Here is a 14,822-nt window from a genome sequence, read left to right on the forward strand (position 1 = left end):
CAGCTCCATTTTCCCATTTCGGGGTCTTCCCTCCTGATAAGTAAGCAATAAAAGCTTTGCGGCCGAAGATTCCGGCTGTCCTGAGTGTGTTCTTGCCGGCGGGGACAAAAGCTCTGGGGAATTGCAGGTTAATTTTGCAAACCCTAGGTGGATACTGAACTGACCCTACTTTCAATGTGCTGTATCCATAGACTGTATGGAAACAGTCACTGCTGGTTTCACATGCTGTCACCTGGCCTGAAGGGTGATTCCAAAGGTCTCTAGGCCTCATTCTGGATGTTAAGGGTGACCTGGGCAAGTGTGTTTGTTTGTGTGTGTGTTTGTGTATGTGTCCAGAATTCTTTCATCCTCTGAGGAACCTCTTCTGTCTCATTTAATGCAGTTTGGGCTGTCAATCAAGTAGTTAACTCCCTATCCAGTTATAATAGTGCAGTTTCTGACATTGATTCAAGGGGTAAGGATGGAATTTTTGAAAAGCATTCACTGGCATTTTAAGAAGAGTACTCTGGAGAGAGTGGTAGTTTTGACTTCTCTCAGCTCCATGCCTTTGGAGCTGGGTTGCAGTCTCTCCCACCACACAGCCTTTTGGACAGAGATAAGTTCCTGCGGCCCTCAAGAGAGGCTGGTCATGTGGGGTATGCACTGGAGGGTCAGGCAGGCATGGTCAAAGAGTTTGTGAGGTAGCTGTCCCTGGGATGTCCAAGTGTCCGTCTCTGGGTCGTAGCAGTCAAAGGAAGCTGAGTCCTCGATGTTACAGTCTGTGGTCAGCCGCCGTCCACCTGTCACGTACAGCTTGTTCCCCATCACCGTGGCCCCATGGTGCATCCTTCGGTCTTTCATGTCCGCACACTTGACAAATTTGTTGGACTGAGGATCGTAAGCAAGAATCCTCCTTGTGTAACCTGAAAATTCAGTAAACAGGAAACAACTGTGAGTCATTCACCTGGGGCTGTGGGTCAGTGGTTGGCGGATGCTTCTGCTTCCCACCCACACCAGGCCGAGACCCTGAGCTGAACCATAGATGTTCAGGGATCCTGCTGCAACCTGACACGTGGCAGAACTGGGTCTCATAGCTGGATCTCTCTGGCTTTTGCCCAAATGTAGGCAGCATGTAAGGCATTGTTAGAGTAGGGCAGCGTGTAAGGCATTGTTAGAGTAGGGCAGCATGTAAGGCATTGTTAGAGTAGGGCGGATTCTGCCTTCCAGAGGCTTCTTCAGCCTTGTTGGCATTTTCACGTCTCCTACTTTACCCCATAGCCATAGACGTTCAAGGAAGGAGACCTTTGGAACTCAGAAATGGATGCCCATGGCAGACTATTGGGCAGTTACTTTGAGGGCCCCTACTTTACTGACAAGCAAAGCCAAGACATAGAAAGACTTACAAAATAACTTACAGAAAGTATGTAGCCACTTAGTGGTAGAGTTGGGATTTGAACCCAGGTCTCATTGACCCCTACACTAGACCTCTTAACCATAATATATTATGCATTTACAGATAAATGATGCACTGCTAGCCATTGTTGTTCTTATTTGTGGCATCGACATTGTTAATGATTAATACTAATAATAGTAAGATTATTATTACTTTGAGACACAGTGTTATACACTGTTACAGACTGTTGTCTGGTCTGATCTGGAACTCACTATGTAGCCCGGACTGGCTTCAAAATAGTGATGATCCTTCTGTTTCAGCCTCCCAAGTGCTCAAATGACAGGTTTGAGCCACCACAGCTACCTAGTGTTAACAGCAACAAATGTCTCTTCTTCACTGTGTGTCTAGAACAACTTTAACATGGCAACAACTCGGCAGAACAGGCACCATCTCACCCCTTGTTTATACAGAGAGGCGTGGGGAAAGCTTCCAGGTGAATAGCCTTGCCTGCTTTTCCATACTCTCCCCAGAGAGTGTGCTTTTAAAAAGACCTGCCTGACACTTCCCCGGCAGCATCAGCAACCATTTCCCCTAAGAGCTGCCAAGTTTGTCCCCAGCCACCCATCCTCTGTTAACTCACCTCCTACAATGACGATCTGTTCCCCCAGTACCACTGCAGGGGCACACACATTCTTGATCATCCTTGTCTCCATTTTGTACCAGGTGTTCCTGGAAATGTGGTAAACCTGATGGGGAAAACAGAATCATGGCAACAAAATTTACAGTTAGCTTTCTTAAAAGAGAAAAGAGGTAGTTGTCTGTTACAGTTTTTCTTTAGTGTGTGTGTGTGTGTGTGTGTGTGTGTGGTGTAGATGCCTCAGCTCAGGTGTGAAGGGCAGAGCATGGCTTTCGGGTTTTGGTTCTCCTCTTTCACCATGTGCGTTCCTGGGTTTTAACATCAGTCCTGTGACAAGAGTCATCACCTGCCAAGCCATCTCACCGGCCCACGTTGTCATTTAGAGGGTGAATCAGAAATGAATTTTTTCTTTTTATTTCTTTTCATGTTTTAAATTGTGGGTATTACTATCAGCAAATGAACTATTGCTGGTAGAAAGAAGAAGTTAGTCAGCTGACCCCGTGAGACCAATGGCGGTATTTCCATTGAATGGACTAAGAGTCCTGCACTGGGGAAGACACTAACCTTCCCTTCTTGGGATATTTTATTCTTTTAATGAGAAATGGAAGAGGTTGGATATTTAGGAAACCAATTATTTTTCTAATAATTTTATTTGTAGCTCATGTTTATATTTCTAAATGTTCCTGTGTAGTTGAGAGGGTCAGAGAACCAAGAATAAGTTTGAAGCTATCTAAGGAAGGCTTTGGAACAGTTTATGCCTGAGAGGAATTAGAGGTTTTGGGAAAGAAGAGAAGCAAGAGAAGGAGAAGGAGGAGGGGGAGAAGGAGGAGGAGGTGGAGGAGGAGGTAGAGAAGGAGGAGGAGGAGGAGGAGGAGGAGGAGAGGAAGAGGAGGAGGAAGAGGAGGAGGAGGAGGAGAAGGAGAAGGAGAAGGAGAAGGAGAAGGAGAAGGAGAAGGAGAAGGAGAAGGAGAAGGAGAAGGAGAAGGAGAAGGAGAAGGAGAAGAAGAAGAAGAAGAAGAAGAAGAAGAAGAAGAAGAAGAAGAAGAAGAAGAAGAAGAAGAAGAAGAAGAAGAAGAAGAAGAAGAAGAAGAAGAAGAAGAAGAAGAAATCAAAGAGGAGAAGGCAGGCTTATTAGCCATCCTCTGAAATGTGGATCGAATAGGATTCCCTCTTTTGTTGATTTCCTAGGATAAAATTCAAATATGAAATGTACACTAAATAGTAATAAGAAAAACTTAGCACAAGAGATAAAGGATGGATTCCACACAAGAAAGGAAGAAACAAAAACTATTAGTTTACAGAGGAAAATGTCATAGTAGTTGTCACTGAAACTTCTTTGCATATAAAATATAATTTCTAGCTTTATCAAAGACCTTATTCTTACCATTAGAAAAAAAAATTGGAGGCTAAGGATGTAAGGCACTTGGTAGAGTGTATGTATGTATGTATGTATGTATGTATGTATGTTTGTATGTATGTGCTGATACCAGAACCACATAAGCAGGGTATGGTTGGTGTCACCTGTAATCCTAACACTCAAGAGGTGGAGGCAGGAGGATCAAGGTTATCCTTGGCTACATAGGGAATTCAAGGTCAGCCTGGGCTACATGAGACTTTGTTTTTAAAATAATAAGTAGGGTCTGGAAAGGTGGCTCAGTGCTTAAGAGATGTATTTTCAGATGACACAAAGGAGCTTCCCTGCCACTGTGACTAAACTCAGCCTCCTTCAGACTGGCTGCTCTTCTAGAGGTCCTGGGTTCAGTTTTGAGCAACTCACATGGTGACTCACAAGTGTCTTCAATTCCAGTTCCAGAGAATCAGATGCCCTGTTCTGGTCCCTAGAGACACTGAATGCATGGGATACACTGGTATATAAGCAGGGAAAGCACACATAAAGATAAATACATCTTTTAAAACAAATACATTAGCAGCAAGAAGAATTTGACATTCATATTTTATCAGGCTCAGAGGAGCTCAGTGATTTGCCCAAGGCTACACAGCCAGATTGTGTGGAAATGGTAATTTCTGGTTCAATCCAGAGGCCATGTTCTTGATCACTAATGTCATGGATCTGTTGAGGGAGTATGGCCTTTCCTGATAGTTTAAACATTATTACTGTTGTGATATGCATGTGTACATTTGTGGAATGGCATGTGTGGAGGTCAGGAGGATCAGAAGATCAAGGTCACCCTGGGCTACTCAGGGAGTTCGAGGTCAGCCTGGGCTACATAGGGATTCTGTGGAGTCTATTCTCTCTGTCCACTTTTATGTGGGTTTTGGGGGCCAAACTCAGTTCTCAAGGCTTTCATGGAAAGTCCCTTTGCCTGCATCTGTCTTACAGTGCCCTGATGAATGTTTTTTGAGACCCAGGTCCCCTTGGGATCTACATGGTTCCTTCTTGTTGTTGAAGTCTGAAGGAGGCTGAGTTTAGTCACAGTGGCAGGGAAGCTCCTTTGTGTCATCTGAAAATACATCGGTGACACTTCTTGAGAAGTGGGATCCACGGAAGAAATGCAAATGCTGCTAGCATTTTACTCAAGTGGGTGATTTCCTCCTGGCCCTCTGTTCCCTCAGCTTTGTGTGGCTGTGGCAAGATAACCATGAAGTGATCCTGCCATTATATATGAGATCTGTATTGTCATCCGGCAGTAGAGGCCGAGCAAAGGCCAGGTAGAAAGGGACCATACACATTTACCCCACGTAGTGTCACCATTGAAAGACCACGCTGGAAAGAACAGAGACATCAGATGGAGAAAACTCTGCCTCTGTCTGAAGTCCTATCCTGCTCCATCCAGTGACCCTCGGCATTCATTTTAAACTCTGCTTAAGTGAGTCAAATGTCCACTTCACAGCTAATGCCAGGCAGTAAAGACAAGCCTGGGAATGAACACTTTCACCCGTTCCTGGCTTCCCTCAGAACACAAAAGGGGATCACTCACGGGTTTGCATTTATTTGACTTTGTTTTAGTTTTGCATTTATTCCTAGGACGTTGGTGACAATTTTGTAGTGTGAAGTCACCAGCATAATTTGTTGATTCTCTTATGGAAAAACAGCCAGAGACGGTGGGGCATGGAGGGCGGGGTTCTAGCTTTCCACACATGCGTGCTGGTGGATCTCTTGAGTCTTTTCCAGCTCATGTCAATGTGTGGGACTGAGAATGGCACTGCTGGAGAGTGAGGCTCTTTCTAGATGGTCAGTGGGAGTGTGGGCTGCAAGAAAGATGGGAGGGGAAGTAATCTCCAGGGGCTCTGATAGTGTGTAAGCCATTGTCATTCTTTGCCTGGACTTCTGGGAGAAACTCCTGGCTCTTCTCCAGTCCCTCTTCTCCAAGCATAGAGGGAGCTAAAAATGCAAATCTGATTGGTTCCCCACCACACACCGAGAACCGCTTCGATGCTCTCTCTGCCCATACTGTCAGGTCACCACCTCAGCTTCTTGACAAGACTGACAAAGTCCAGCTGTAACAGCTTCACCTCCACCAGCCCTTCTGGAATGTTCCAGAATCTTGATGGGAGGGGCTTGGAGACAGCATCTGGGTGGAGGAGGTTGCTGGGGATGATGAAGATTACACAAGGGCTAGCACCTGTTCTTCTCAGCGACTGTCCAGCATACAGCCTTCCTCCTCCTTGCTCTGCATGGCAACTGTGTGCCATGCTCTTAGCTCTCCAGGCAGTGGGCTGGGTCTCCCTTCTTCCTTCCTTCCTTCCTTCCTTCCTTCCTTCCTTCCTTCCTTCCTTCCTTCCTTCCTTCCTTCCTTTCTTTCTTTCTTTCTTTCTTTCTTTCTTTCTTTCTTTCTTTCTTTCTTTCTTTCTTTCTTTCTTTCTGGGCTTTTATACAAAGGACCTTTATCCAGGATCACTCCCTCCCTCTGCAGATAAGCCTGACTTCTGCTGTTAGAAGCTCTTTGCTCCCAGTCTGAACCTCTCTTCAATGCATCTCAGCATCTACTTGGACTCCCCCCACCTCCCACCCCTCCTCATCTTTCATCTTTCTTATCTGTCAGCTCTCCTCCTCTGCTTCATTGCTCAAATCAGCTTAAGCCAAACACAGAGTTCTCTTCAAAGTCCTCTGGACCCTCGTACTCTGTGCCATTCCCTCAGGTCCCTCCCACTCAGGATACTGCCCCAGCTCTCAGAGCACGTGTCTTCAAATTCTGAATCGGAACTGGTTTGCAAAGTCCTTGAAGGTTAAATGTAATTTTCTGTTTCCTCCCAGGTCTCCAGAGCCTTTTCAGTGGGCAACATTCAATATGACGCACATGGATGAACAGACCCTTGGGGTCCTCTGTATGGGAAAGAGAAGCTCACCATTTTGGAACAATTGTTAGAAGCTTGCATGAAGCTGGACAACACTTGATCTTCTGATGGGAGCCTTTATCAAACACTTCTCAGCGATTGTCTAAGTGAAGTGAATTTCTCCTGTCACTTAAGTTCCCATGCCCAGACATGCTTTGAGCCTCCTGGAGACTTTTGTAAACACAGATGCCAGATCCCGGGCTAAGAGACTTGGATTCAGCAGACCCGAGGTCAGGTTCCAGGGGATTTGTTGGTTGAGGGTGGAGTAGCTTTGGAGTCTTTTTGTGAAGGCTTACTGATATGGGTTAGGGGAAACAGTCACATCCAAAAGGACTTTGCTTAATTTGTTTCAGCCTGATCTTCTAGGTAATTTTTCCTTCAAGTGAAAACAAGCTGTATGTGGATGGGGGTGCACTCGTCTCACAATAAGAATTCCTAAAATTACAACACTGAAAAGTTCCTTTTCTTCATTCTCTGCAAAAGGTAAATGTGTGCATGTATGTGTGCATTCTGGATGTGTGCCTGTGTGAGTATGTGTATACACACACATATGTATTTGTTCTTATATGTGCACATATTTCTACATATGTATGTATTTATGTGCACACATGTTCATATATGTGCACAAATGGGCATATATATGCTCATATGTATAAATGTGTATGTTCCATTTTGTGTCTGCATTCACAGAGGTGTATATATGCACATGTGCATGTCATGATAAAAATAATTATATGGATGTACACACAAATGCCTACATGTAAACATACATGTGTGTAAAGATATGTTTATGTATATAAGTATACAAGAATGCATGTATACACATACATATTTATGACATCTGGGCATATATATGCAGTTATATAAATGCATATGAATTCATGTACACATAAGTATATACATACATAATGCAGGCATATATATATATACACAATATGTATGCACATGCATACCCATGAATATGTACATGCATATGTATGTGTGCATGTTTGTCATTATGTCTGCATGTATGTATATGTCTGCATATGTATGCCATTATATATTTATAAATACATATATGAGTATGTCATGTAATTGTTGTGTGCATGTGTGTGTATGTATGTATATTTATGCTATTTGCTATATATATGTTCAAGTGAATGAATATACACATGACTGAATTCATGCACACATATATATGCTTGTATGTATATACTATATATATGTATATATGCATGTGAGTGAGTATATCTGTATATAATTCTATATGTGCATATATGTATATGTGTGCATGTTCATGTTGTTATATATATGGATGTGAATGCTTGTTCACACGACTAAAGACACACATGTATATGTGTGCATATATATATATATATGCCATTATATTAGGCATGTTTATTTATATATGTATTATATACATCTGTGCATGTGTGTGCAAACACACTTGGTGCTAACATGATGAAAAGGACTTACAGATTACCTGGATAAGGCGTACAGGGTTCTGCATGATGTCCTCACCCCCAAAAAGATAGAGTCTTTGGTCCTTCACTGCTACGGCAGGGTGGAGCACAGCCACTGGCATGCCAGCCATGCTCTCCCAGACGTCACGGATGCTGTCATACCTCTCCATGGAGGCCAGAAGCTCCTGCCCTTCTCCAGTACCCCCAATGGAGAAGATGAAGTTCCTGTGGGTGGTGCTTCTGTGGGAGTAGCGGGCTGCCAGCATGGGCTCCCCCACCCTCCACTGGTTGAGTTTCAGAGAAAAGATATACACACCACAGCTAATGAGACTCTTTCCCTCACTGACAGTCATGCCCCCGAGCACATAGACGCTCCGGTGCAAGGTGACAGCTGAGGCCTTGTACAACCGTATGGGAAGCTTGGCTAGGCTCTGCCACTGGCCAGTCTGTCCACTGTAGAGCAAGACATCCCTGGTGGTCTGCTGGTTGTCCTTCCGTCCCCCAAGGAGGAGGAGGAAGTCTTGGTAGGAGCTCCTTGGGGGCATGCGCCATAGGAGTTTACAATCCTGGGCACTGGGACCATACAAAGAGAAGATCTGTTTCCTGGCCATCTCCAGGATGGCCTGGCAAGCAGGCGAGGACTGGAGGAGGGCGTCATTGGCAATGAAGTGATGGAAGAAGGCTGGGTGGATGTACTGCAGGCGGACCTGCTGCAGCAGTTCCTGCATGTGCCTCCACCGGGCTTGAAGGTCATGCTTCACCCAAGCCATGAGGGCCTCGAACACCTTTTCCTCCTCACCACAGAGCCTGTCATCTCCCAGGTAGTCCCTCAGCTCCATGGCGCAGAGCTCCTTCAGGTCAGCTGATGCTGCCACCTCTGGGAAGTAAGTCAGGGCCACCTCCTTCGCTTTCTTCTTAAGGCTGTCACAGCTTAAGATTTCTGCGAGTCTGACTAGGCCCAGGCAATTGCTGGGGGCCAGCTGGCTCTGGAGGTATGAGGAGCAGGCCTCAAACACCCGGGGATACTGCAGCATGGCAGCAGCCTCCATCAGTGGGAGGACGTTGGCAGCTGAGATATGAACCTCTCCCGTATACACATACGTAATGACCTGCTCCAGAGTTGTGGAACTGATGCCTTTCATCTGCACTTTGGCCTCTCTGCTCTCCCGGAAGTGGCTGCAGAACATGGCCTTGAAGTAGGGGCTGCTGGAGGCCAGCACACTGCGGTGACAAGGGACCTCCCAGGCCCCGGAGCAGATGCTCACATCAGTCAGGATCTTGCTTTGTCTTAAGCCATTGAGCTGTCTTAACAAGTCAGAGGAGAAGCTGTGGTCTTTGAAGACAACCCCATCTGGTAACTCCTCATCCATCCTACAAAGAAGAAGGGATGCTTCAGACGGAAGCAAAATCAAGGCTTTCTCACAGAGTACACTGGAAGGGTTAGCTGTGGGGGCTCCAAGTCTCATTTATCTATTTACCACTATCTATTTACCAAGACAGTGGAATCACGAACAGTAGACCACATTGTACATCCAAGAGGAAACCACCCTCACCCTAGACCACAGAGTGATCTACTTCAGGCTGTTATTATCTTCAGAGATAAAAGACACACAGCATCTCCAGCTATGCACAGGCATCTTCCAACCAAAGTGAATAGTCAGGGACTCACATATTAGCCTGACACGAGAATAGTCCATGCCTTTGATAAGAAAGGTACACTTTTGTCCAGATTCTCATCAGATTTGCCAGGTAATTCATCTAGGAATCTTTCTGAGGGTTAGTTGCTCACCAAGGCTAGAATTCGAGGGTGTGGTCATCTGGTCACAGAAGTGATGGGGTCACAGTGGGCTGCTGCAAGATCTAGATAGAAGACTCTGGGCTCTTTGGTTTTTATTTTAAAGATGCAATTAATAGAGAACAAAGACCAAACACTTCTGTGGTTTATTGGTGACACTGGCTGTCTGCCTGCTGAGAAATGACATATGAGGGACACTTACCTTGTTTTGCTGCAGTGACATCCACTGATGCTGGGTCTGTCTTGTCCTCTCAAGATTTCTACCTTAGGCTCGGAATAAAACCATAAAGCCCGGGCCTTTCCGTTGGCAAGTTCTCTGTCCTCGGAGAGTTCTGGGTTTGTTTATGCTGCAGGCACTTTCACAGTTTCTAGAGCTCTGTACAAGGGCTGCCGGGCAGGCAGACAGTGTATACATTCCAAGGCTAAGAATAGCCGCATATGTACTTTCCAATGTTATGACATGTGACTTTCCAGTTGCCTTTTGCAGCCACCCGAGGGCCTGCAGGGCTGCGCATGCCCACATGCCTTGTTTCCTTGGCGAGTGTTTACATCGGTATAAATAGAAAGAGAGGAACGCGTTCTCTGAACAAGGCTTTGCTGCCCATTTGGACACATCCCGAGCCCCTTGTCCTAAGAGTGCCTGGGAACTCTAGATGTCTGTAAACAGGTTGCTGTGACCTGTGCAGAATCATTGAAGGCAGCTCTGGGTCACAGTCGAGGTAGCAGGTGCTCATGGGAGGGGCAGAGAGTGGACAGAGCCCTGGGTGCTCTTCAGGGGACATCCATGTAGCACCTCCTGCCTGAGAGGACTTCTGTGAGGGCTCCAGTTTCCCTTTTAGGCTATCAAGGCAAAGGAGCCCAGAGGAAAGGCTCTTTTTGCTTGTTTTTTGCTTGCTTGCTTGCTTGCTTGCTTGCTTGCTTGCTTGCTTGCTTGCTTCTTAAATATTTTTAGTAATCTGTATAGTCTTGTGAAAGTCCTGACTCTAATCAGGCATTCTGTCCCCATGTCTGTCTGTCTGTCTCCCCCCCTCCCTCCCTCCCTCCCTCCCTCCTTCCCTTCCTCCCTCCCTTCCTTTCTCGCTCCCTATTTGTGTATTCTGACTTATAACAACTGTTGAGTCTGCCACCTGCCCCTTCTGGATACCTGCTAACTGCTCTTCAGCTGGGCTCTCTTACACTCAGCCTTCCTTTTCTGTCTCCTCTCACCAGACAGAAGTGAGTTAGATGCAAGGGGCAAGGCACAGTGATCCAGGTGGAAAAAGAGCAGTGGAGAATGGGATGAGGAGAAAGGAGGAGGAGGAAGAAGAGAGGATCAGAAGGGGTAGAGGAGAGTGAAGAGGAGGGAAGGATGGAGAAAGAAGGAAGGGAAAGAGAAAGCAAGAGGGAGGGAGGGAAGAGGAAGAGAAGATAAGAAAAATAAAATGGAGAGGAAAGAAAGACTGAAGAAGGAGGGAGAAGGAGGAAGAGAAGGCAAGGTGGAGGGAGACAGAGAGGGATGGAAGGAAGAAGCTGAGGAGAAAGGAGGGGAGGGAGGAAGGAGGAGAGGGAGGGAGAAAGAATGAGGAGGAAGAGGAGGAAGAAAAGGTACTATAGAGGGAAAGAGGGTGGAAAGAAGAGGAGGAGCAGGAGGACCTGAAGAAAGAAGAGAAGGGAAATACTGGTGGGGGTGAAGAAGGCAATGGCAGAGGCGGTCAGGTCCACAGTAATGAGCGTTGGATCACCAGAAGGGCTGGGGGCGGGACAAGCATGTGTCACTCATCTGGGCACTGCTGTCCATGATTGCTCTAGTCACGAGTGAGCCACATAAAGGCCTGGCTTCCTCTTCCCACATTGCTCAGACTTTTGTGACAGTCCTTGTTTCTAGTTTCTCCACTGTTACTACCTCCACCTTGTTGGCACAGAGTAACCTCTGGGAAGACAAGTCAGGACTTGCCAGGCTCCATGTCACACCTCTGCTGGCTCCCGTGTCAAGAGCGCTTCTTAGGAGGAGGCTGGTTGGTCTCCTGACTCTTCCCAGAAACACACCTCCCACTTGCATATTTTTATACTTGCTTCATCAGACAGCTTATAAGTCCATGCACATATATGTGTTAGTATCTCCACTGGGGAGTTAGGACTGACTTGGCTTCTAAGATACTTGAGGCAGGGTGGAAGGAGTATTCTCATTCATGGTGATAGGTCATACCCCCAAAGAATTCAGCAGCTCATAGACAAAATGGATACCCAAAGCATGACATTAGGTTCAGGAGTCTAGAGGCAGAAGTAGGTGGCAGCAGAGAGCCTGTGACAAAGGGATCAGGGATGCTGGCCATTCCTGGGCTTCTGTGGCATGCTGATGACACGGGTGAGCAGTTACATCTCTGAAAGGGGCCCGATGACCCTTCGTTCTGTACTCTGTGCTTTTATGTGCATCTTCCCTTGGTCCATCTTCTGTTGCACCGTCCTCACTCATCCTTCCACATGTGGTCCATGTGCCAGCTTCTCTGAAAGTCTTCTCTGCTCTTTCTCACCTCTGCCCTGCTCCCACAACCTCTGCACCTTGGGACAGAGGCTGTGCCTCAGACCTTATACATGTCTGCTGGCCCACTGTGCCTCTCCTGTCAGTGTGGAGTCTCTGAATCCAGAAGGCTTGATCTCTTGCCGTCTTCCCAGAGTCCAGTGCAGGGTGTAACATCTAGTGGGTGGGTTATGTTAAGTTCCTGATCTGAGGAGAACAGAAGCATAATGGAGAACGGAGAAGATGGGAGCCTCATGGGGGTCTGACTAAGGCAACTCTTATGAAGGACAACATTTATTTGGGGCTGGCTTACAGGTTCAGAGGCTCAGTCCATTATCATCAAGGTGGCAGCATGGCAGTGCCTAGGAGGGCATGATGCAGGCAGAGCTGAGAGTTCTATATCTTGTTCCAATAGCAAACAGAAGACTGGCATCCAGGCTGCTAGGAGGAAACTCTCAAAGCCTACCCCCATAGTGACACCACTTCTTCCAACAAGGCCATATATCTTCCAACAAGGCCACACTTCTAGATAGTGCCACTCCCTGGGTCAAGCATATTCAAACCACCACAGGGTCTCATCTTCTTTGTAGAAGTACCAGGGTTACCACTTGCAGTGTGTGTAGATGGCAATGTGAGCCCTCACTTGAATCAAAAAAAATGTTAATAATATAATGAGCTGAAAAATCAAATAATTGCTTTGGATAATAGAGTGAAAGATGAGTGTGGGCTGAGGACACAGCTTTGGTCTTTGGGAGCTAGGAACAAAGGAAAAACAACTTTTTTGGGGAGTTTGAATGCCTCCTCTATCACGGTTCTTCCAGCCGGTGAGCAAGCCAAGGATATTCTGAGGTCAAAGGGCAGAGTGAATTAGTTTAGCACTGGCCCCTGGAAGGCTGCTTGGATTTCTCCTTCACCTTCTACCTAGTTAGGCCTTCCAGAACCAGGCCTATCAAGAGTTTGGATGAGCCTGATCATGGATAAGTGTCTGACCAGCTTCAGTCAGTCTTTTAGTTTCTAACCCTTAGAAAAAAGCAAGTTCTATTCTTTTGGTTTGGCCAAATAGAATTTAGGAAAAGACAGAGTTTAGCTGCTTAACATATAGCAAACACACACACACACACACACACACACACAGAGAGAGAGAGAGAGAGAGAGAGAGAGAGAATATCCAACCGCAAACATCTTCCCCACCCACGAGTAATCTCAGCCAACTTGTTCATACATCATTTTGTCTTAACTCTCCTTAAAGAAGATATCTTCGTTTCAGATTTGAACATACGGTGACCCAAAATAAATGAGGACACCAAGCTCTGTCCTTCCTTTTGAGGAAAGTCAGTGTCACAATGAATTGAGGCCTAGATTTTGGAAACAGGAGGACTGGGGGCAATCTTGGCATTCTTCTTTTGGTATCTGTGCAATCTCTAGCAAATTATTCATGTTCTTCCAGCCTTGACTTCCCATGTGTTAGATAAACGGGACTTAGCATCCCTGTCCCACACCAGTAACCTAACCTGTATAGAGTGCTAGCAATATACCTAGTCTAGCTAATGTCACCTTATTGCTCTGAAGACAATCTTGTCAGAGACTGACAGGTCATGGTGACTGACTTTTAGGGTCTAAATTACTTATCTGTTCATTTTAGCTGTTTGCTTCAGTCCTGAGCAATGGATTGATATGTTCCTAATCATCTAGAGATTTAAACTTTGGGGGTCCTGGAGAGCAGTCAGAGCTCTGTCATGAACTGGCTGCATGGCCTCAGACATGTCACAAATCTCTGTATACATTTCCCCATCTGGTCTTGAAGCTGTGAACCCCCGACCCTTCCAGCTGCTCTCAGTGGTTTGTACTCCAGGTATCTTCTTCTTCAAGATAAGGAACAGAAAGGACCTGTGAAAGGCTGAGGCCCAGTGCTGAGGCCTCACCAGATTTCTGGCTCATCTCTGGCCCGAAGCCAAGTGCAGAGGAGAATGTCAGCCTGTGCCTTTTATAATTTTGCCCTTTCAAGTGAATCCAGGAAGCCTTTTTATTTTTTCCTGGTAGAGTTCTGAACGGACTCTGGAGGCCTTTCTTTCTCATCTGTGAGCACAAGGACTGGATTCTTGTGGAAAAGGTAGGCCAGTGTGCCAACAGTAGGCTTGCCTACCAGGACCAAGAAGCCACCAAGCAAGTACACACATGACCACAGGGGCAGGCACACATGTACATATGTACATGCACATATGTCCTCTGGGTGTGTACGCTGCCTGCCTTTAGAGAACCCTGGTGACAGTGGCTTCAAAGAGCTGTGCCTCAAGGTCAGACACTGCACGTGAAGACATCGACAGCAGCCATTCTCACCGGAAGGATGCTCCTAACTGGTGTTAGGACACTTCCTGGTCCCACTGAGGCCAAGTGGGGGCCAATGTGATGAGCAGACATAGGACAGCTGGATCTATAAAATCTGTAGGCTGGAATCTGCCTTGCTGTGTCACGCCAGTCCTCTATAGCCACAGGTCCCAACCCATGGGTCAGTCACCTGCATAATAAGAAACAATTGCACTTGCATTCAAAGTGTGTGTGAGGATGACCAAAGGCTTTATGTGAATATTACACAATGTTGAGGGACTCCAACATTGGTAGTGAGTGTTGACCACCAGCATGTCCCAAGGCATGACTGTACGCAGAGTCGGCTGAGTCTATATCTCTCTTACTGTGAATTTTCCCCCTCCCAGCTTGTGGCAACTTGAACATTGAACAAGGACTGTGTAGTCATAACAATAGGTAAAGGGGACTCTGTCTCTTGA

At 46.3% G+C, this 14,822-nt stretch overlaps 1 protein-coding gene across 1 annotated transcript; it reads right to left on the reverse strand.

Annotated features, from left to right (window-relative positions):
- Positions 1-358: 358 nt before the first annotated feature.
- Positions 359-9,955, reverse strand: Klhl38 (kelch-like 38). The gene is made up of 4 exons (NM_177755.3): positions 9,745-9,955; positions 7,768-9,118; positions 2,013-2,118; positions 359-902 (listed from the first exon to the last, which is right to left on the reverse strand). The coding sequence occupies exons 2-4, from the start codon at positions 9,115-9,117 to the stop codon at positions 613-615; spliced, it is 1,746 nt and encodes a 581-aa protein (NP_808423.1). The 5' UTR covers position 9,118; positions 9,745-9,955; the 3' UTR covers positions 359-612.
- Between the last annotated feature and the right edge of the window lie 4,867 nt (positions 9,956-14,822).

This window comes from Mus musculus, chromosome 15 (genome assembly GCF_000001635.26).
Source record: "Mus musculus strain C57BL/6J chromosome 15, GRCm38.p6 C57BL/6J".
NCBI lineage: Eukaryota > Metazoa > Chordata > Mammalia > Rodentia > Muridae > Mus > Mus musculus.